General features: G+C 37.6%; 2 protein-coding genes across 3 annotated transcripts in view; one reads left to right on the top strand and one right to left on the bottom strand.

The window, feature by feature from the left end:
• Nucleotides 1-10,412, bottom strand: LOC107089314 (C1q-related factor-like). The gene is made up of 2 exons (XM_015382041.1): nt 9,590-10,412; nt 1-1,730 (listed from the first exon to the last, which is right to left on the bottom strand). Exons 1-2 carry the CDS (start codon nt 10,214-10,216, stop codon nt 1,551-1,553), a joined length of 807 nt encoding a protein of 268 aa, XP_015237527.1. The 5' UTR covers nt 10,217-10,412; the 3' UTR covers nt 1-1,550.
• Nucleotides 10,413-20,149: 9,737 nt separating this feature from the next.
• Nucleotides 20,150-24,192, top strand: part of vcl (vinculin) — a 30,586-nt gene continuing 26,543 nt past the window's right edge. The window contains exon 1 of one of the 2 annotated variants that reach the window (XM_015382261.1): nt 20,150-20,480. In XM_015382261.1, coding sequence (XP_015237747.1) covers nt 20,313-20,480 — 168 coding nt within the window. In that variant the 5' untranslated portion in view covers nt 20,150-20,312. The remainder of the gene's footprint in view (nt 20,481-24,192) is intronic. The other variant, XM_015382269.1, reaches the window with a different exon arrangement.

The following is a 24,192-nucleotide window of genomic DNA, read 5'->3' as shown; positions in this document are numbered from 1 at the left end:
TTAAATGAACTGGGTTTCTCCCACAGTAATACAGGTATTGCTGGAGTATGCTGACGTGAAGCAGTGTGGTCCAGAAATGAGTCCAGACAGACGTTATGCTTGGCTCTACCTTTCTCATAGTTCATTCAAAATAGTTAGATTATCCTGAGCTATCTTCTTTATTTATCCTTTTATAAGTTTAGGCTGCTGGAGGACATATGGACCACTTTTCAACATTATGCTTCATTTTATCTCTATTTTCCCATTCTGCAGTATTTTCTTAGTTCCACCCATAACCTTATATTGTTTCCTGTTTGATTGTGACTCCATTCTGGATTGAAATATCATCTGGGCAACTGACATCAACAACTTTGTTTATAGATGTTAGAGTTGGACATATTTTTTCTGTTTAGTCCTTTTTGGTTTACTGTGACTAACTGTATGTGTTCTGTTTCATCCTGTGACATTGTAACTGGTCCATAGCTCTTCTGCTTGAGTGTATTTTTCCTGGAATCTGTCACTTTTGGAGCTAATTAACAATTACCTTTTGTATCGCTGCTTCTTTAGAGCTTTAGAGCTAGTTAAGCATATACTCTTAATTGAATATATGTTTAATTGTTCTTCCGTTGTTGTTTTTTCTCATAGACAACCATATAACCTCAGGAAGACAGACTTTACCATGACATTGGTGCCAACACTTGTTGGAAGATCTGGACTTGCTAGAGCAGTTTGAGCATCTTTTATTACTGCTTGAATACAGTTATTGTTTTCTATCTTTTTTACATGCCTTCCTGATTTCCTTGGCTAGAAAAAGATAACAGACAGACCTCTTCAAATAGAAAAGGCAGCAAAACAAATGCTGCTACCTTAAAATTCCCTATACAAGGAAAAGGAAGGAAACCTTGTAAAGCTCACTGTTGAAAAAATGCAGTAATTACTGAGAGCTTGTGCAACTGCATGAACAGAAGAATCTTTTTTAAGGCTTTTTCCACAACTTCATCAGGCCAATATGTGTTGTAGGTGTTGAAATTTTGGCCAACACTGAAACCTTTTCTCACACTCTCTGGCATTTAAATTTAATATCACCCTTATATCTAATATTTCAAAAATTTCTTTAGGCAGGATTCCTCCTCCACTGATGCAAAACATTTCATCACACAAACAGCATGTGAAAGAAAAAACATAACCCTAATATAAACCCAGAGAGCACATTTATAGACACTGAGGCCACCACAAGTGTTGTATTCCAGACTTGAAATTGACATGACAGCTAAGGAATGATGGCACGGCCCCTCTCTACTGTCACATTTGTTGCCACAGCCAAGTGACATGTCCACATGTCCATTATATTAGCAGTGTAGGCACCCAGGATGCATTATGTTGGATAAAAACAGATGATGAGATTAGTGATAACTAAAAATCCACAGAGTGCATCACTACATTACTCTAAAGACTGTGGAGTGGTGTCTGTGTCATCAGCCTCACTGCAAGAATGCAAAGTGGAAGTCAGGAAGCAAATGTCTGCCGGTTTGGACCTTTAACCTCCAAGCCTCCTGTTCTGTGCCTGGTAATCAGTCGGCGTAGAGGATAAACCCTGAGAAGGTGCTATATTTGTTGCTGTTGCCCCCGTGAGCTTTGCCCCCATCCAGTTTGATGAACACCTCATCCCCTGCATCCAGATGAAGTATGACACTGTTGCTGGCATAGTCATAACTCTGGTCTTGGTCCTGGGCAATGGCACTGGCCCTGACCTGGAATATTAAACACAGGAAGATGTAATGAGAGGTTAGATTAAAAAATAAGATTTTTTTTTAAATCACTCGAATTTCCTCATCTAACGATAATATATGGATATGTTGCTGACTTTTTACACTCTTACATGTTTCAGATAACCCAAAAAAATTATATCATTTAAAAATATGCTAAATTAACAGAAAATTAAGTTTTTTAATCAAGGTTTCTTTTATGGGAGGGGAAAACATATATATCTAAATCAACTTGACTCTTTGCGAAGGAGACTTCCCAGGATAAATCTCTACTTACTCTACTTAACTGGAATTATCCACCTCTCTTGAAAAGCTGATTTCAATTTTACCCCTAACAAAGATGCGTGACTACTGTTGAAACATAGAACAAGAAAAAATCATTCTTTTGGTGGCATGAAGAAGGCTGCAAAATTTCAAAAGCAGCAATTATGCCCCTATTTGATCAAACAACCCAAGTCAGTGGGTTGTTTGCATTGAAACAAAAAAAAACAAAATTACTCCAACGGTGGATCAAAAACGTATTCAGGAGGTCATAGAAATGGTAAATGGCCTGTTCTGATATAGCCCTTTTCAAGTCAGGAGACTTAACCAAAGGGCTTTACACTACATTCAGTCCTTTACCCATTCACGCACACACTCACACGCTATCGATGGCAAACTACATTCTAGCAACAGCTGCCCTGGGGTTCACTGATAGAAGCAAGGCTGCTGGACACTGGCACCACCAGTAAACAATACAGGTGAAGTGTCTTGCCAAAGGACACAACAACACTGAAAGCCAGAGGCAGGTCTTGAACCATCAACCCTTCAATTTCAGGGCAAACTGATACATCTGACACCACTGTCGCAACTTCGCCCCATTGAAAACAGAAGCATCTAAAGCACTGCAAGTTTTACTTACCTAAGTTAAGGTCATTGTTTATTACCTTAAAATAAGAGACTGAGCAAAGCTGCTGTATTGTTCAAATTTGCCAAATGCACCTTGATGATCTCAAAGAAAGATTCTGACTAAAATGTACATTTTATGTACAAAAAAAAGGAACATAAAAAACAATAGTTAAACATAAGGGAGGATGCCATCTGTTTGCAACCTTAAGCCTAAACATACTTGGATTATAAAGTAGGGTAATAATATAAGGCTACCAGTAAGCCCACCTCTGAAAGGCACAAAACATGACCCAGGTTTCTGACCCTGTCAATGTCCTGAGGTATCCAAATGAAAATGCAAGATCTTAGACTGAACAGAAATCCTGTGAAATCTTCTTATTGTGCCTCAATAAGGCATATAACATAAGCTTGAATTTATTCACGATGACAAAGAAGACTGGGAAGAAGTTTAAACTATTGATGACGGTTGTGGCCACCAAGGATGGCACAACCACTTATTTGCTTTGGAGTGCAAATAAGTGGTTACAAAACTGACAATGTTGGTATCTTTTTCTTTTTAAGTAATTATGTCCTCATTTGAAAAAAACTTCTTGCATTTGTTCAGCTTAACTTAGTCTGCTATTGAGTATATTTTCTTGAATATCTGTAACATACGTATTAGCACTTTGTAACATTTAGCTGCCTTTTTTTAGTTAAAAAGAGAATGCACAGCTTGAATGCTATTTCATACATTGCACCCAATGATAGCATAAGCTAATTCCCATATGCAGTCCCTTTTTACAGGGCTTTGGATCAAATCTAATATAACAATTATGCTATCAGCAAATAGCCCTCAAGGTTTGTTAGGCAATCAAGCTTATTAACAATATGTCCTAAAAGTGATAAGTTTAATGTCAGAAAAGTATACTTATAGGAAAGTAAAGCCTGTATTAAGAAGTTTGACTTTGTGTAAGTGTGTCCCCTCTGGTGAATATGTTTTTTTTATCTTATGACTCAGCTGTACGGGTCAGGCTTGAGTCAGTCTGCCTATGAGCAATAAAGTCAGTGCATACTATCCCTTTCCCTCATCTTCTACTCTTACGTGACATCCTCGTTCTGTTGGGTAAAGAGCTGGAAAATGTCGTGTTTTGCCACATATAAGTGTCATTTTGACAGCACAGGGTAATTACAGATGTGCCGGTTTGTGCGCCTCATCCCCAAATCTGCTTGCCTGCTCGGGGGTACGTTCTTTAGCATGTAAGACAGATCCCCTCTGAGGGTTTTCTCCAGCTTTACCGCACCATCCATAAAAGTTTAATCCATGCTCCGACCAAGATTGTAGCGACAGGTTGGCTGAACAAAAATAAAAAACATTATCCTCCAACAGAGTTATGGAGAGACACTTACAGTTTAAGATGAAAGGTTATGGGATACATGACGCAATGATGATTAGTCTTTAGGTATCCTTGGCTTCCTCTGCTTCCACTCTGCTTCAGCAGTATTAATTTTAAACACCTGTAGGAAAATTAAGATATTCCCCAGGTTTTCTACTTTTTGTGGAGCAGATGGTGTCATTTTGCCATATTTTTCCATTTTGACATCAGGATAAGATTTTTGTCACAATCATTCCCACCAGTTTTACTTATATTGTTGCAATCTTCTATTTATACAACATGCTGAAATATTTTCCATACCCCTTTTTACATTTTTTAGATGTTTTTACAACAAAATAATTATAAAATATTCTATTTTATGTGAAAGTGTCATGATTTTGACACTGATGGCTGGTTTGATTGCTCCTTTCATTCACCTGTCTTGCTCTGCCCATTTCCTAATTACTCACCAGATCCACCTGTGCTGGTTTCCTATTTAGGCTGCCTGTTTCCCAGCCATCAGCGCCAGATTATTCTTGAGCCTTTGGTGTTAAGAGATCTCTTCCATTACTAATAGTGCTCTGATTGTCGGATCCTGATTTGTTTCTGTATTTGGACCTTTGAGTCTGCCTTCCCCTGTCTGATCTGTTTGCCTGCCTGTCTTCGGACTCCTGTCAGATAGTTCTGTGGACTGAACTGTCTAACCAGGTTAGTGACTCATGTTTTCATAATCATCCTCCGTCAGATTATCACAGTCACTAACCTGTGTTTCTCTCCAATAGACGATCATACTTCTGATGCCCTAGCCACTGCGCTGCTGCCACTGCCACTGTAGAATCTCAGCTCGTTGTTTAAATAAAAGCTTTTTAAGTAATCCACTGTCTGTCTTGCCTTAATTCCAGGTCCTAGCTTCTGAGTCATTTTTACTTATGTTCTGTTTCAGAGTTAATGAATCTCAGTAGGATGGAATAGAGAATATCTGGAAAAATCCCATTTTAATTGCTTTATTAGACAATTGTTTGGGCTATAGGCTGCACAGTGGCGAAGTTGGTAGCACTGCCACCTTGAAGCAAAAAGGTTCTAAGTTCGACATCCGGCCCGGGGTCTTTGTGCCTGGAGTTTGCATGTTCTCTCTGTATATGAGTGGGTTCTCTCCAGGTTCTCTGGCTTCCTCCCACAGTTAAAAAAGATGACTGTTAGGTTAATTAGCTTCTCTAAATTCTCCTTAGCTGTGTGTGTGAATGGTTGTTTGTCCTTTTTGTCTGTGTTGTTCTGCGATGTGCTGGTGACTAGTCCAGGGTGTACCCCGCCTCTCGGCCATTGACAGCTGGAGATACCACCAGCACCCCTAACGACCCCAGCAGGGATAAGCATAACAGAAAATGGATGGATCGATGAAGGGATGGAGGGATGGATGGATGGGTTTGGGCTATAAGTGGGCCAATCTAATACATAAGTCTACCTTAATGTAAAGCATTTCATTATAGAATGTAAAATTGATTTCATTTTTTATTTATTTTCCTACTTAAGTGGTGTTCTCTTAATTCTTGCTTTTGTCTACATATATTATAGCAAATATTACATGGGACTTCTGATGACTCTGTTTCAACCATATCTTTTCTCTTACCACTCTTTAATCAGCCAAATTAAAGGCGAGAGTTAGGCAATGATAGTTGTCTAATAATTAGGGATGCACAATATTGGGATTTTGGCCGATATCCGATATGCCGATATTTTAAAACTCATGTAGCCGATAACCGATACCGATACCGATGTTAAAGCTGGACAAAAATAAGTAGTCATTGAAAATAGCAGTTTTGTTATCCATTTCTGACACTTTGAAAAATAATATACTCAAATATATTTTCATATGCTGATATCAAATTGATTTTTAAAAACGCGGTATCGATCTATTTTACTTTCAAAATCTTGTGAAATTTCATCGTTCTGTTTCAAAGTCTCGTGATATTTTGCAAATTCTTGTGAGATTTTGTTAGTAAAATAGATCGATACTGCGTCAATATATCAACATATAAAAATATGGCAAGATTTCGTGAATTTTCAGGGGATTTCGTAGCATTACGATGACATATAGCAATATTTCATTAGTAAAAGAGATTGATATGGTGTTTTTAAATGGCAATATATCAGCATATGAAGATATTGTGATATTTTAATATCACAATTCCCTCGTCTTTAGAAATTTTTAAGTCTGTAAAAAAGAAGTTTTTGAGGAAGAAGAAGAAACTCAGAAGCTGATCAAATATCGGGTTAAATATCGGTGGGGTGGCCGATGTCCGATATTCAGTTTTAAGGCCGATACAGGCTGATACCGATAGGGGGCCGATTATATCGTGCATCCCTACTAATAATTGTCCTGTAAACAGCCTAGAAAAAAATGAGATGCCAACCCCTTTAGCTCGTCTAGACTCCAGACGTTTCCTGCCAACATCTTGGTAGGTTTGTAGTTGCACCATGCTATTTCTGTTGTCAGATGATGCATTAAAACATGCTCTGGAAGTTGTTCAGAAATTGTAATTGCTGAAAATGTTCTCCATCACCTGCTGGGTTCCTTGGTGTCCATGATCCTGTTTATTTAGTCACAAACCATCAGGACCCAATATAACAACTAACTTTACACTAATATTAGATCATTGTGAACAAAATTGGAGCTAAATGTAAATGAATGCAATACTTTGCATTGCATCTGTCAATCCAACACTAACTTTTAGCATCTTTTCTTTAATGTAATTCCAGATTAATGTGTCCAGTAAGCTAACGCTAATGTCCAGTCCAGAAGACACCTACGCCAATGCAGACTTCTATAGTTTAAAAAAAAACTACAATCTAAAAATATGTATAATCTTCCTGTTTTTGAATGACAAGGAAAGGCACGTTTTTATAGGCTTTTACATGTGTCAGTCTTGGTATGATTTTCATAACATTAAAAAAATTTTCTTCCTTCACATTTAAGTACCAAGATGAGTATGATTTTTTTTTTTTTTTTGTTGTGGTTTTGCTGTCCACCGTTACCATACAAGCTTGCCGATGTGATATTCATTTGATTCAGACAGCGCTGAATAGTTGTAGCGCTCTGTGATTAGTTCTAGATCAAAATAACACAGTTGCATATTTCAGATCAGACATGTAATTGAAAAGTTTATCTCGATAGAGAGTCCTATAGTGAGTGTTTCCTCTTGTGAGGAATTCTTTCATTATGCTGAGATTATCTCCCATAAAAATTAGAATGGAAATAAGCCTTCAGTAACAGGAGGCATGTCACAATATATAATCTGTGACATGTTTTTCATTGCAAAGAGGATTATTTGGAATAGATTTTCCTTATATCTTAAGATATTTAGCTCCTTAAGGACTAATAGATGAACACCTTAAGACCAATGTGGTTTAATTTAACACAGAAGGCTTTTTCAGCGCACTATATTTTCCTCTTCCTATTAAGCTGCTCTGAAGACAGTGCTAAAACTTCTAATAACCCTGCTGTTCTTCACTGAAAGTTATTACTTTCATAAACAAACCACTTGAAGAACAGCTGGAGTTAGTGTTATTGTGCTCACTCGATGTTCAGCCTGATGCAGTCTGGGTGAGATGTTTGCGAGTGTTGTGGCTTAGATGAACATGTTTGTTTGGTGTCATCGCCAGCGGCCCATTAGGACATCACAAAATCAGCCGTGAATTTAGCAAATATCACGTATCGATAATCAAACGCTTAGGCTTGACAGGCAGCCTGATAACGCCAGTTGGCTCACCAAGTTTCTACAAAGCTTGTTGTATTCTAAAGGGCAACCGCTTTGAACTAGCCACAACCCCGGGCTGTTTTGTGATGTGTGCTCAGCAGAGATAGGCCTGCACTTCCTCCACTCATGTCAACATGTACATCATCGCAAGATGTGCAAAAATGCACAGATATACAAACTGGCAGCATGCCAGTATGCATTCTCATTATACCAAACAAACACCAGAGCATGTCTGAAATAGTTGCACACATGAATACCCAATTAAGACTGCCAGTAAACTGTTTGTATGTTTTCCTAAGCGAGGCCACCTCACTGTGAGTTTAAGAATTCAATCATTTTATCCTGCTATACACAGCAGACACTACACTAAGGCAGTAGTTTGGAAGACGCTATCTCATATATAAGAGTTGTTCTTGCAAATAAGCTACTTTTTCAGACTAATATTTATCACTCCATATACTGCCACCTACTGGGCAGGCTGTGAAGGTTGACAAAAAAAACAAAAAAAACGTACAGAAAATTGCAACCAATCATTTACCTATTTTAGTAGAGATCCCTGGCTATATTTTAACCAGTGGCTATTTCTGCATGAATGGCTTTGTGGACAACCCCCACCTTTTAAGACCAATAAGTCATTTTTGTTTGCACTAGTAAAGTTAGTTTTTCTTAAATTTCCAACTGTGTACAGTATGTCCCCTCTTCAGTGCATAAAGGTCCAGTCATTTCTGAACAATAAAGGTGTTCCACATATCTACACTGGAAACCTTGACATAGTAATACAAACAAGCAAGCAATGTATTAAGGGTGCAACTGACATGGCTTTTCTTTATTTTACTTTAACTGATTCCGTCCCCTGATCATCTGGCACACTGGGCCCCTACTGGCCCACAATAATCCATTATGACATAACAATTGATTTCTATTAGCGCTTTGATTATGTTATTTATGGAAATGCTTAAACTGTAGTATATGTTTCTGCAATAAAATAACTTTTTTTGTCATAAGGCAGTTAGATACCAGGGAAACTGTCTTTGCCTCCTGAAAAAGCTTAAGGTGAAATGAATAAGAATACCCTTAAAGACCAAAAACAAAAAATGTAACAATATTAAACCAAATATGGGCCAAAATATATCATATGATTTCAACGTAATACTACTTTTCTCTTTGGAGAAATTAGCAATTATTATCTATCCATTAAAGTGGGCTTCATGTATCACTAGCGGTATAGTTTTAGAAAAATGCTTTTACTAACCTAAATTTCTTTGCAATAAAAATGTAAACTTACTGTAATTTACCCTTGGAGAAACCAAAAAGTATTTTTTGTAGGTTAGTTAGACTTAGTAATTTACAGTAACTTTTATTTATGTCAAAGACTATAGATCCACAGGTAATATCAAAGAGGTAAATAAAGAACTAAGATCTAGGATTGGCCCTGAAAAAAGATTGGGATATTCAGGATGTTATGGTGATAAAAGAGATTATGCTGATGATATGAAGCATATCAGGGGTTTTTAATATGTGGGAAGAAAGGATGTGTTTAGTTGACAAACTGAAAGCCAGATTGAGTGAAACTGGCGAAGCATATAGTAAGATATGAGGCAAATGATGTAGTTATCAGTCAGCTGTACATTTCTGACATGGCTTTTTTTTGTGTTAACACATTTTGACAGCTTGACTTCATATCAAAAACAAAAACTAATTTAGTTCTTGCCTGACAATTACAGAAAGCACTCCCTATATTCTTATATTTAAAAGCATTTCAGTTGATTTTTTTGTTTTTATAGTTTAAAAAAGCTACACATTTGCCATTTCATAAAAACAGCATGTGTGTGTCAAACGTTTCACCCACCAGACCATTTTTGATCAAGTCTGCCCACATGCTTGTCCCATCGCCTCCTCTCATCAGCACGTTGTAGATGAAAAAGTAAGTTCCTGGAATCTTGCAGGTGAACTTGCCCGTCGCACCCTCGTAGTTTCCCCCAATGTTAGTCACCACATCATCAAATCGCAGAATGTCGTAGCCTTCTTGGGGGTTTCGTAGTCCTGCGTAAAATGCCACTCGGGGGGTAGTGTTGTAGGTGGTTGTGCTAACCGCCCCAAGGATCCCTGTGCGAACCATGTCTCCACTGTCCCCCGGTGGTCCCCTTGGACCTGGTGGACCTGGTTCTCCAGGAGGTCCCGGAGGTCCAGGTTTGCCTGGACGTCCGGTTTTTCCCTGTGGGCCGTTTGCACTGTATGTAGGAAGTGGAGGACCGATGCTGTGATCGCTTAGGTCTTCCTGATTGTCCACCAAAAAGCCACTGGTTGATGTGTCTGTGTGGATGCCAGTCCCTGGGGTGCCCGTGCCTGGGAAGGGGTCGCACACCATCCGGCAGGTTCCCAGCATCTCATAATGGCTTGAGCTGTCATCTGTGCCACCAGCACCCACAGAGCTGACCAGCACAGGGATGAGGACCACCAAAACCAGGACTAGCATGACCCCCACTGCAGCTGCCACCAGGGTCTTCCGCCCGATGCTCAGCCTAGGAAGGGGCTGCGCTGCCAGCCTGGAACTCTCCGGGGCAGGAATGGTGACTGTGGGGCGTGCGTCCACCCAGCAGAACACAGACACGAGGTGGATCTCCAGTAGTGGAGATGATGCTCAGGGGGGAGAGCCGGTGTGAGTCTGCGAGTGTGTGACAGAGCTGAGCTGGAGTGGGGAGAGAGAAAGAGAGGGAGAGGAGCAAAGGACTTGAGTGAGCAAAAGGAGAGAGGGAGTGGAGGAGAGAGAGTTAGAGCGAATAAGAAAAAGAAGAAAGCTGTAGAATGAGAGAAAAACAAACACTAACTGATTCAGGGCTGAGGGGAACTCTACTGTTGGCAGATATGTAAAACCAAGGAAAGTATGAAAAACATAGATTTATAGAACATAATGAAATAATCTTCACAATGCAGAAATAAAAGATAAAAAATTGCATTATGAAGAAGTTAAGCTGGATGAACATTTGAAGAAAATGAAAACTACCTTTTGTACTATTTCACACTTTATAATACTACAATCAAAAAATCCATTGTATCATAATAAAAACATTGTAAATATGTCAACACATGAAATATGAAAAATGAGGATTGAGAGGCGTGCTGTCCGTCTCAATCCTATACCTCTGGATGAATTCTAAAGATGAACTGTCTTTACCAAGGTGTGTTTGTTCATCCCATGTAAACTGCACTTAATTCAATTTGGAGAATTAGATGATGAGTCAACATTAGTCAAGCACCTTTGGACTGAGTAAAGCTAACATTTTACATAACTCCACATACCATCACCATTGTAAAACACGGTGGTGGCAACATCATGCTGTGGGGACACCTTTCTTTGGCAGGGATGGGGGAGCTGGTCAGCACTAATGGAAAGATGGATGGACATTTTTCTGTGAAGAAAAAAAAAGGCTGTTAGAAGGTTGCTAAATACTTGAGTCAGCGTGGATGGAGGTTCATCTTCTAGCAGGATAATAACCTCAAACTAAGGGTCCAGTCAGATCTTAAATGGAAATCAGTCTGACTGAACATGAGCTGTTTTTCAAAGAATGAGGAAACATGTCATTCTCTCGCTGTCTAAGTCATTGTGTATTGAATTTATTTTAAAGGTCAAGAGTGAAAAGTACTCATCCTGAATCCAGGTAAACCTTATGTTCCAACTAAAGCTCTGAGATGTACAAACTTGGCAAACTGAAAAAAGGAAGCTAAGGAAAGCAATTAGAAGTCTCCTCCATGCTCAACTAGTGTGATGAATCAGCTGTGAAAAAAAAAATTAATTTGTTTAATTATTGCATCCTGGGGCTGTTGTAGAATTTAACATAAAAAGTCATTAATATTTCATAGTTCACCAAATGTCATCAGAATATGACATTTCAGCACTGCAGATTGACCAGTTTAGAGGCTGAAATTCAAAACAGCATAATGCTCCTTTGAAACACATTAATTATAAAAAAAAAAAAAAAAAAAAGAAAAAAATTCTTTACAACTTTTGATTTTACAATCACAACTTCATAGTACCAGGGATTTGGTGTGACAGAGCAACACAAAGTATACGGTGGAAGAAATGTGACTTTCTATCCATTTTCTGTCTTTAAAAGGAAGCATTTAAAATGGTGGCTTGTGTTTTTTATTTTTTTTTTATCCAATGTAGTTCACATCTTTGCTGAACCATCTTTTCTCTATTGGTGCTGCTGCTCCTTTTTGGAATATATCTACCAGATTCTAAATTATGTTTATTTGCTGATGAAATTTGACTACAGACATTGAGTTTGACATTGAGTCAATATACCAACTTGGGTTCACATCTAAACTTGGCAGCTAAAGAGGAGAAAGAGTGAGGCAGGGATTTGTTCATTAAATTACATGTTTAGCAAGGAGGTGCTTAATGCTAAACAGCCATATTCAGAAATACATTAAAGAGATGTTCTATTTGTTTATTAAAATTTTACATGAGTGTGTTTTTTCAGGTCAGCTGCATATTTAATTTCTATATTTTGTACCTTATCAACAAAAAAAATTCCCCATACATGTCAAACACCACTTGGCAGAAAATGCATTTTTTTAAATTCAGATTCTAAATAAACCTATTTGTCTATTTGTGTGATACTCCCAGGTTCTGCTTGATTTGAAATTTTGTTTTGTATACACTCTTCGTATACAAAATTACAATAAAGTTTGTGTAATTCATTTGAAAAACATAATATATGACATGATTTAATGTTTAAATTCATAATTAGGAAATTCAAAGCAAGTTAAAACTTGATACCAAAATATTTTGTGAGATTTAAGTGAATATTGTTGGCTAAATGGGGAAGAAGGACTGCATTTTTAAAACTTCTGAGCTATAACTTGAGCTATAACTCAAGCTATAATTATATTATTAAGTGCAAGTTTAAGCTAAGACATGAATCTTCTTTTTTCCCCCTTTTTTTTTTGACTGATAATAAAAACACTCTGTTCTTCTTATTTTTTTTTTGCTAAATCTGAGTTAAATTTGGGATAATCAAAGAAACAATTCCATTTGACAATAGTGGGTTTCAGAATTTTTCCCTTGGGCACGATTAAAAAAAAACAAAAAGAAACTCTACTATTATTCTTTTATTGCAGAGTTTACAGAAAATGCTGTATTTGGTATTCCTATCTTATGTTTTCCATTAAAAAATCTGGAACCAAATAAGAGTGAAGCATCTTATATAACAGGACGATATACGTAAACAAAAGTCCCTGCAGTGGATTTAACTGCCAAATTAATTAGGAGCATGAAGGAGCCATCTGGAGGCTATTCTTTACCTTATCTTTATATTTCTTTGTTAGAATATTTGCTTTTAACTTTACTGGAAGCGATATTCCAAACAGAATATTTGGCATCTGTCATTTTGGCAGCAACACAGGATAGATTGTTGTGACAAAGGATATTTATAGCTGGTGAATTCTGTTCCAGGAGCTTCCCTTGTGAATTGGGTCTGACTGTCATGGCCTACCCGGACACTCAAAGTCTCTCTAAAAATATTTTCGTCATGAGTCAAGTGACGAATGGTGTTCAGAAAAAGTCAGGATTCGGTGAAAGTTCTTTAGCATTTCACAGATTATGACACAGCAACAGTACCTCCCTCAAGACAGGATAGACTCTTTTTAATAGTGTTAAAAGAACATCAGTCATCAAATCTATGCACGGATGCAATAACATAGCATAGCAATGGCTCCATAACTATACAGAGCATATAGTTGGGCCATATCTGTATCCATTTTTGTTAATCAAAAACACTAGGCATAAAGTTATCTTTTGAATTTGTTAAAATTTCATTCAATAAAATGGAATAATATTTCACCTGTATGCTGTAGAAATATGTAGATAAAAAGGCTAACCATCATATTAAGCTATTCTAGCTCTGTCAGTTAAATGGAAATAAGGACAGTAGATTCATACAGCTTGGTTTAAACCTAAATATTTTTGTCAATAGTTCATAAAATGCAGTTAAGAGGCCTGAATTGGATCTGAATTATCTGCAGAAATCCATGCCTCAGGCGAGAACATTTTGAAAAAGAAAATTAAATGAAAAAACTTTGAAGAACAGAAATGTCCGTTTTTGTCTACATTTGAAATGGAATGTGTTGTGGAAAACGCATTCTTAGATTTCCTGAATCTACCATTCCCCAGTTAAACTTGATGGTGGCAGGGTCATGCTGTGGGATTCTGTTCTTCTGCTGAGGCAGAACCAATGGTTCAAGCTGTCAGAGCTACAACTGAATGTCAAACTTAGATACATGAAGGACCATTTCAAAGTCCAACCTAAACCCAGATGTGTCATGAATCGGAACAGAAGGACCTGAAATTTAAGGTGAGACAGACAGTGGGATAATTCAGAGTTTATCTAGACAACAGGCTGCGGGTCTGTAGTAGCAGCAGCTAGGGCGTCTATCACTTAAAACTCTGTTGGAAAGAAACACAAGTTAGTGATGATGATAATTTGATGGATTATGATTATCCAAGCGAGTCACTAACATGGTTTAACAGTTCAGTCTATTGGCAGAGAATGAGGTAGGATCCAGCCGCAACAAGTCGCGACCGGCGTAACCCAGAGTGTCCCTGATGCTGCAGCCCTGGAGAACGGAGAACAAGCAGGACTCCGAAGCCAGGTCAGGGAAAGAGATCAGAACAGGAAGAGTCTGGTTCAGAGCTCCAGGAGTCCAAAGACAGTTCAGGCAAACCATTCAGACGGGAACAGACACGCTGAGTGGATGAGAGGCAGAACAGGTCATGATTAGGAAAGCAGAAACACTCAGGTTCCATAAAAAACACTCTCTCCACTGTGATCAGACAGGAACAGGCACGCTCAGTGGATGAGAGGCAGAGCAGGTCAGGATCAGGAAATCAGAAACACTATGTTATGCTAAAACCTCTCTAACCATTGGTCAGCGAGAAGGAGGACAAGATCATCTCACCGGAAAACTGGATGCAAGCACCTTAAATAGAGGCAGAAGCTGGTGGATCAAATTTGCAGTGAATGTGCAATCAGGCAGAATTGGACAGGTGAATGGAGTTAGCAATCAAGCCAGTAATCAGCACCAAGACCATGACAAGATGTGATTCTGTTGCAAGTCTTCAATATTTACAGCTCTTCATTTGTTTTGACTAATCTGGCAGAGCTGGTGGGAATATACCACCATCAGCCTACAGCTTTTATTGCAGCAAAAGTAGCACTGTAAAACTATCACAGTGTGAGCTAAATTTCACTGACTAGTTTGGAACTTGATATCGGAATATACTCAATACAAGCCTTTTACTGAGACCATTTGTTTTAAACAAAGGTGAAACTGTTTTATATAGGTTCAATAAATGACATGCCACCTAAACTTTAACACCTAAATATTGTTTTTATAAATGTATTTTGCTATGCATAGCCCTCTACTTGCAGACTTTACTGCCCTCCTGTGGTCTTTTCAAAATATCCTGACTGTAGAGACATGTGTAGTTCATAGTGAAGCCATTTTCTTGTTAAACAAACAAACAAAAAAAATCGGTAGGAGAAATTGGACATTTTCAATCATATTTACTCAGAGAACAAGAACAGTTGTCCATTAATTTATATATTCAGTTAGACATTGGCTTAGATGGCGAGTTATACCCCTGTCTGTTACAAGATAATACAGAACTAACACAAGCACACACACCATTGCACAAAAGAGTGTTATTACCATAATGGGGAAATAAGTTGAGGTGGTGAAACAGTAAAAATACCTGAGTGTTCGCTTGGAAAATTAGACTCAACTGGAGATGCAACTCTGACACTGTCTACAGGGATAGAGCAGACTGTACTGTACTTCTAAAGGAAGCTATAGGTCCTCAATGTCTCTGTTGCATTTTTCTGCAAACACAGAGGGAGTATGAACACTTCTGCTATGATCTGCTGGTGTAACATCAGAACCAATGACTTAAAGAAGCTCAACAGGCTGATAAAGAAGGTTGGCTCAGTTCTGGGACCTCATCTAGAACCTCTGGAAATGATTTTACTTAGATTAATAGTTTACAAAATAAAAAGCATTGTGGATAATAATACTGCCTTCACAAACTATTCTCCAGATCCACTGAAAGATAGACAGCAGACTCACAGCTATCATCATAAGCAACAACTTCAAAGAAAACTCTACGGGTTATTACAACATTTGATTTCTCTTTGGCATTATTATTTTATTCTATATTACTTGGATTGAAATAACTTAGATAGTGGTAAATAACCTAAAATTCTATATATATGGGTGAAGGATGAAATTCAGAGCACCTATAGAGAAACCACCTATTTATAGGAAAATGTGTAAATTTAGTAAAGGATTAGCTGCTGCATTGCGCTACAAGTTAAATAGGATTCTCTTCCATATTATCAATCAACCTAAAACAGTTCAAACCAAAACATGAGTGTTATTACATGTAACTTCATGAAATAAATTTTATAGATTATTTGCTTGTTTGTGTCACTGGGGATTTTAAAAGAAATATTTCAGAATGTGAGACCTTTCTGAATGCACAGATCATATACTGTGATCTTAAATATATGCACTTAGATTAGAACCGATATCTTACTGTTTTTATGTACTTTTGTTTATGAATGGTGGCAATAACTGGAGGAAATTATAAAGAAAATGATTACGTTTTAGTGTCTAGAATGGTGATCAACTCTGTAAGCTTTCATTTTCCTTTACACGCCTCTCTTTCTAGCTGAGTTTAGTTTACTTTAACCCTGCTCAGTCATTTGATTTTCCCTTTTTTATTTACTTTTACATCTCTATTTCATCAAGGTATTTCCCTCGCTGATTTTACTTCACACTCAAGAGTTAGTAAATGCAAATGAACAATATATGAATACATTATATTTTAGTAACAATGGCTCCATTGTATTGCATTGATTATAATTAGACAAGTAACTATTTCTGATATATTCGCTTTTTTGCAAAATTCCAGATGTAAATCCAAAACCAACAAGCTGTTGTTTTAATAATGCATGGTTTCTTTTCACAGAGAGGAAACACAATGCAGTTCTTGGAGTTGTATTTAGAAAGTAGAGGTTGTGGTCAGCAGCAGATCAGACTTTGCAAATGGAAAATTTTCCAGGAGTGACTGAAAAACAACCTTCGAATGTGTGCATAAACCACCTGTTTTGTAAATGGAAATCATCCGAGGGCCGCAAATGGCCCCCAGGGCCTAACCTTGGACACACCTGCTTTAAATTCATCCCTATTGTAACACAACTTAGCAGCTTACAGGGAAGAAGTTTAGCTTTCTGAACCAGATTTTTAGGATGCAACTAGAACTATATATTATATATAACTATATAACTATATACTAGATATACTTTTCATTAACACATTTTCTATCATAAAGAAGTTTAAGAAAATGGTGATTTTTCAATTTATTTACCATATATACTTTCTAAACCACAAGGTGGCGCAAATGAATCATAGAGGCAAGCAAGGAGGAATCCACCAGAACCACATAAGCACAAATTAATTGAGATAATACAGAAGCAATGTAACACAGGCATTAAAGTTTGTATTTGTGTTGTATTTCCATTATAATATGCAGTCAGTAAACTGTAATCTGGGTTATATAAATTCTATTTTATGCTTTTATGTAAAAAAAGGCTAAATTTGGGTTGTTACAACTATCGTTGCTATCTAAAAGAAAACACATTGTTCTGTGCAGATATGAATCAGAAAACTTCCTGCAGCAGTAGGAGCCAGACTTATTGTCCTCTCAGCAGGGCAGTGAGTGAAGGTGCAGGCCACCCATCTTGACTCATCCTACACATTCCAAGATGGACTCAAGAGGTAACTGGAGAGCTGAGAGAACAGCAGGACACCTTTGATCACTGTAGTCAGGGTGAAGGGCTGCCTAAAAGAGCATTCCACTGACTTTTGGGACTTACAGACTGCTGTAATGTCAATTTAAACCTAATTGGATCATTTATATGTTTTTAAGAAAAAGAAATCATTTTATTTTTTTTTACTGTTGGCAAATTAGATTGTGTTTAATAACATTTTGTATGAGAGGAAGTCATATCTGCTCCTGTGGTGTTTACACAGGGTTCAAACAGAGTAACTTCCTTGATTCTTGCTTTTTGGACTCTTCCTTTTTAGGCAATGGGCTGCTGCCTCGTACGCCCTCTTGGGATTCTGTGGGAATTCCTGAGCTGGTTTGCTTGGCAGCTGGTGCTCAATCTTGAAATGTGTTTTGTTATGGGAGGTTGGGACAGAAAAGGAATTGGGAAAATAATGTGCTATGTTGGGCTACTGGTAGAGATGGGTTTGGAAATATGTGAGTGCTACGTTGTCTGTCTTTGTGTAGGCATTGCGCTTTGCAATGATGTTGACACTTGAATTTTGTTCACTTATTGTGCTTCAAATTGAAGTGCTTTTTGTCTTCATTCATATCATGGCCCAACCCAATCTGTGGCATAAGTGTGACAATGCAGGAAATTAGATGTTTATTACTCTATAAATAAAAAAAACAATAATTTTGCAAAAAATACTTTTTTTCAACATTGCTGAAGCTTAGTCTGATCTGATCAGTTTCAAATTTCTTCCAGGGATTCCAATTTGAATTTACGTTTGTATTTCTGACCCATGAACATGTTTTTGTTTATTTTGTTTTATAATTTTTACAATGTCAGTCTAGTTGTATTTTTAGGGTTGTTGACCGACTAAAAAAAATGTGCGCCTTGATGAGTTCTTCAAAAATAAACTACAAATCGAATTCCTGTAATAGTTCCTGTTATCTGACCTTCAGCTCTGCCTATCTTTCTTGTACCTGTTGAATACAAATGAAACATCATGATTCTGCCATCATTATGTTCAATTGCAGGGGGATGTTATTTTTCTGGGTGAAAACTAAGTCATCCACCCACATTTAGTTTAATTTTGTGCTTTTGTTGTCCCACTGATTGCATTGTTATCTTGCATAATATATTTGCTTTGTCATCTTTTTATAAAAAAAAAAAAAATAGATAGCATGATAAATAACTTATATCTTCCAAATGAGTGGTGGATCTCTGCTTGTCTGCCTTTGTGATTAGTGCTCTATGAGGTGGTCAACCTTTTCCAGCTTTATATTTATCCCAAACTGTATTCCTTGCCTCATTGGTTTGTTCCTTAGTCTCATAAGGCTATTATTTAATGATGAGGGTGCCTCGAAAATGACACTTGGTTTGTTTACAGGCTAAGACTAAAATATTGTAATGCAAAATTGATACCTCTATTAATATGATGCACTACTTTGCAATGCTCTATCATGTTAGGTAATGAAGTTTATGATTATAGGTTTGTAAATATTTCTTCTTAATGATTCATATGGACACGGACCAATGCTCCTGTAGAACTGGTCGTGGCCCCTGTAATGGCCCCTGTACTAAAGACTTATGAATACATCAACTGGGACAGAAACTGTCATTGAAAGGTCATTTTGCTCTATTTCATATTTTTACCTTCACTCTTTTATTTCAACAATGTTTTTAAAATGAAGGATTTGCACTTTTATTTAAGAAGTATTGAGACAGGATCATCGTTTCAGGGATGCACTCATTGCAAGTTTCAGGGTGATAATGTTTCAGGCTTATTTTATCAAAACTAAAAGAAAAAAACCTGTGAATCAGGGAAAACTTTTCAGAAATGTTTAAAATAGCATTCTCAAATATAAATAAAATATTGAGAGCATTGACAAAGGCCTTTGCAGTATATGTGGTCTCCAGAGCCCCAATCGACTCCTTGGTTCTGCGCCTCTCTTAATATACATTGACTCTTTTAGATTTATTACAACAACAACTGGAGTAAAACATAGAGTTCTAATTTAACACTAATTCCGAGAGAGACAAAATGCACTCATAAGTGTTACTTTAACACTGCAAAACTTACTGTGTCAGTGCAGATATTAGAATACTTGGAGGACAGCAAGACTGCATCACCATAATGTCTGTATTGTGAAAAGATTGTGCTTATTATAAAAGTTTAAAGTGTGTTTCATTATTAGGTCACTACAACCATACATTTCCTATGCATATGAGCTCAAATCTATTTATTGAAATTTAATTTCGCTTGAGTAACAACTTCTGTTTCTGTTGTAATAAAAAATTAAAAAGCAAAACGACACGTATTATTATTCAGTGTAAAGTGGTTGGAATGCTTCAGTAGGCACATATTTCCCTTTTAGGACATGTGGATCTATTACGTAATTTAGAGAACGCCCGGATCTAAGGCCAGCTAACTCTGTAGGAGTGGGAGGCATTAATGAACGACACCGCATTTGACCAATCAGACACGAAAACTCTTTCCGTTCGTTCCCTGATTGGTCAGATGGTTCTCTGACGTTCAGTGTCTTTTTCTTTTTTCTCTACGTTGATGGCTTTACAGGAGTAGTTGAAGTCTTTACGCAGTGCCCTGGGAGAAAAACGGTTGGCGGAGTGCAAGCTGTTTTTTTTCCCTCGCTGGACTTTTGTGTTGGGGAACCTGCATTAAGTTATTGAAGATAATTTTTTTTTATTATTGAGTAGTGTTTCAAAGTAGCCAAGATGCCGGTTTTCCACACGAAGACCATAGAAAGTATCCTGGAGCCGGTGGCTCAGCAGATATCCCATCTGGTAATAATGCACGAGGAAGGTGAAGTTGACGGAAAGGCTATCCCGGACCTGTCTGCGCCGGTGGCTGCTGTTCAGGCGGCCGTTAGCAACCTCGTTAGGGTGAGTAACTTTTCTCCCCCACTCCCTCCCACTCTTGTCTGTTAAACTCCCAGGTCCAGGCTAACGAAGCGCGCGCCTGGAGGGGGGTTGGACTAGCTTTGCCTACCTGAAGCTTTGTCAAAGGTTTTCCCTCTCGAAATGAGCTAAACCTTAAAATACAACAATTTTAACCGACGGGATAGTGTGAGAAAACTTAAATGTTCTCCTAATTGATAGCAGGGAACGTGTATGGGGTATTAAACTTTCCTGAAGTGGATGTAGTTGGGGCAAAGGGCAGTGACGCCCTTTTTCCCCCTTCAAAGTGTGCCCTGCCCTCCCTACGTAGGCACTGCTCGATGCTCACAGCGGCGGTTCGTTCGTGAATCACACCAATGGTCAGCCCCTCCATTTGCCACCTCACACACTCCAACTCAAAAACCCAGTGAAACAAGAACAAACTTCAGGATTTTATTAGAAACCTTCTCTTAGGTTGTTTACAAAAAATCTACCTCTTCAAAGTCCTAAAATATAACTTTCATCATATATCAATAAAAGGCAAGTTTATTTGTATAAGACAGTTTACACCTATATCAAACCAAAATTTGTTGCTGTATATAACATATTAGCAGATATACATTTCAAATAAATGGATAAAAATGGGAAATAAACTGTTACTGTATATCCTCTATTTTTTTCTGTCTTTTTTTTTGTTTTTGTTTTTTAGATCTTGCCATGAGACAGTTTAAAAAGGGTTACATGACTTGTATTTGTCTTTCTGTTAAACCCAAAGTTGATATTCACTAATGTAGACTGAGACTGTGCGATAGTATCAAGGTGCCACTTTATTGTATCTCTTATACCAGGGGTCTTCAACAGGGGGTCCTCGGAGGTACTGCATGTGGGTCGCGAAAGTTTTGGTTGATTAGACTTTTATTTTATTTTATTCCCCAGCCCCCCTGCATTTTTTTCCTACTATTTGAAATGTCTTTAAATACACATTAACATGAATTCAACACACTGTAGTAAACAGATAAATTGAGGAAGATGATGTCTTTCAGTCATCAATGCTCACATTCAGCGACACACAGGATCTCTTTCAAGCTGGGCACAGTTTCATTCACAACACCTGTCCCTTCAACCAGTAATCAGAATCAGAAATACTTTAATAATCCCAGGAAGAAATTACTTTTGTTACATTACTCCATATGTAATAGATTGACTATTGGACCAGTATGATATAACACAATTTCATACAATATATATTTAATTAGGGAGTCCCCGCTCCATCTCGCCATTAGTTTTGGGGTCGTTGGCCTTGAAACTGTTGAAGACCCCTGTCTTATATTATATCCGTTAGTTGTGCTGTTCTTTTTACATCTCCCCTTGCAGGTGATGAAGCAGACTGAAGTCGTTTTATCATTCTCTCTTTCATCTCTTCTTTCTTTGACCTTTTTTCTGTTTTTCCTTTCCTGTCCTACTTACAGTGTGGTGTCCATAATCCGTAATACTCCCTGCATAATCATAATAAAGCTATTTATATGCATAAATCAAGCGGAACACTTTGGCAATAGCCGTACTGCTCCACTTGTGAAAGCAAAATCTTTTTGGCCCTTTTTTGGCATCAAGACAATTATTCTTATTGCCACATTGCCAGACAGGACACTGTTAAAAGAGAAAAAAAAAATCCGTTTTTTAATATACATATATTATTTTTTGACTTTTAAATATAGTCAAAAAAAAGATTTATGAAGTTAGAAATTTAACACATCCTTGTCCAGTGCATACTATTTTCATTATTTATTTCCACTTTGTTATTAGTAAATTGTTTGTTTATAAATTGAACTGAGATAAATATATTTACAGATACCACAATAGTATTTTTTGCTTCTTAGCTGGAACTTAAATGTTTAATGTCTGGTAATTATATATATCCAGACCATGAAATGAAAAATATTTAGTTTAGTTTATATTTTGAGTTAATTGTAATCTATATGTAGTGCTGTTTATTTTGAAAGTGTTTTTTATTTCTTTTTTTAGAAGGACGCGGGTTCACTATCATGGAAACCATGTAAGGAAATAATGCTGTTTCCTTCTTTTTTATCTTTAAAAGACAAACCCAACAATTGTTCACCCCCTGTCAGTCAGTTCAAAGCAGAGGCCGTTGTTGCAGGGTAATGAATTTAAACAATGTATCAAAATTAACTTTTATTCATCTTCTGACGCTTATCACACAGGAATGATTTTTATCTCAAGTAAAAGGCGGGGGAGAGATGCTAATGCACCCAGCAGTCATAGTTCTTGACAGTGGGGGGAAGCCAGAGTACCTGAAGGGAACTTATGCCGTCATCGTAGGTCACTCTAAATGCAAAGTGGTCCCATACAGCAGACCTATAAAGTGCTGCTGGCGCGTCTTCCAACTCCTGTTCTTTCCCACTCGCCATACCCACACAATTCTCCACAACAACTGATTTTTTTTCTGCTACACCCGGCTACACTGCTTCGCTTCTTCTTCTTGTTTACTACTGGTGGTTGGCTTTGGTCGCAGTACTGCCACCTTCTGCTCTGGAGTGTAAACGCTTTGCCTATGAGAAAAAGGAGCAGGGCATGAACTGAACGAAACACACGCGAACCGAACCGAGACAGTCGAACCGAACGGTTCGGAGGGTTTTCAAAAATCGTTCCATCCCTAGTGCATTGCTCTCCTTTTACCTGAATAACAGTGTCAATGTGGTTTAGAGGTTAGTCTGAAACTGCTGTGTTGTTCAGGAAGCTTGTAGCCAGTTTGTGGTGAGAGGATTTAAATGGTCTAAATAGATGCGTTAGCTGTGACTGTGGACTTAATGGAATGTAGTTAATCTACATCAGTAGTGTTATGGCTGCTGGAATCCTTAATGAAAACAACTTTGACTGTGTGTATCTGACCTCTATCTTCATACACTGAGGCTCTTGTCCTCTACTGGGAAAAAATAACATTGAGTTAAAAGATTAGTTTTTATCTTTTAACTACTCATGAGCAATCCAGGCATTCAGTGTCTTGCTGTTCTCTAAAGCTGAAGTTATCCCTGTTTTTTTTTTTACACTTTTCTCTTTCCGCACCATATATTTTCCTTCCACCGAACTTTCTATTCATATGGCTGAATACAGCACTCCATGGACCACAGTTTCTTCAGCAGATGAGCTGTCTTGGCTTAAGTTAGCAGTCTTCCCAAAAGTTATGCTTTCTGAAAAAACATTTTTCTGTATTAATAACCTGACATCTTTTTAAGTTTGGGTTTGATCTAAATTAGATTTTATATGAATCAAGATAAAGACCACATGTTTTCATATGCAGCGGGTTACTGAAGATAATGTCTTGGTTAATGCATTGTTTGACTGATAAACCAGGCCGGTCCCTGTTGCTTTAAATATAGAAACTGTCCTAACTGATCTCTGGCCATCGTATCCGGACACATGACAACATCCTCCCGTAGTGATGAGACATCCCCTGCTCCCTAAACAATCATGAATTAGTCGGATGTTTCTAACAGCGTTCTGAATCAATGCACCAGTCTGTAATTATTTCCAGTTGCTGTAGCAACATTACAACATGAGATCATTGAAGTTAGGTCTCAGATGTAATTGCCTTTGGTTTCAGTCCCTTGAGTCATAAACCACCAAGCTTAGCATAGAGGAACAGCACTTTGTGTGGCTTTTATCTTTGGCTTCTTCCACTTAGAGAACTTTTTTTATTTTT

The sequence above is a fragment of the Cyprinodon variegatus genome, unplaced genomic scaffold, assembly GCF_000732505.1.
Source record: "Cyprinodon variegatus isolate N-32 unplaced genomic scaffold, C_variegatus-1.0 Scaffold12, whole genome shotgun sequence".
NCBI classification, from domain to species: domain Eukaryota; kingdom Metazoa; phylum Chordata; class Actinopteri; order Cyprinodontiformes; family Cyprinodontidae; genus Cyprinodon; species Cyprinodon variegatus.
The sequence above is the reverse complement of the archived record's forward strand: the minus strand, read 5'-3'. Positions and strand labels throughout refer to the sequence as shown.

Bases quoted from the DNA above. Each gene is read 5' to 3' on its own strand.
- LOC107089314 (XM_015382041.1), bottom strand. From the start codon at position 10,216: ATGCTAGTCCTGGTTTTGGTGGTCCTCATCCCTGTGCTGGTCAGCTCT. The intron at 1,731-9,589 runs GTGGGTGAAACG...TTAATATTCCAG, and splicing joins ACTTGATCAAAAATGGTCTG to GTCAGGGCCAGTGCCATTGC.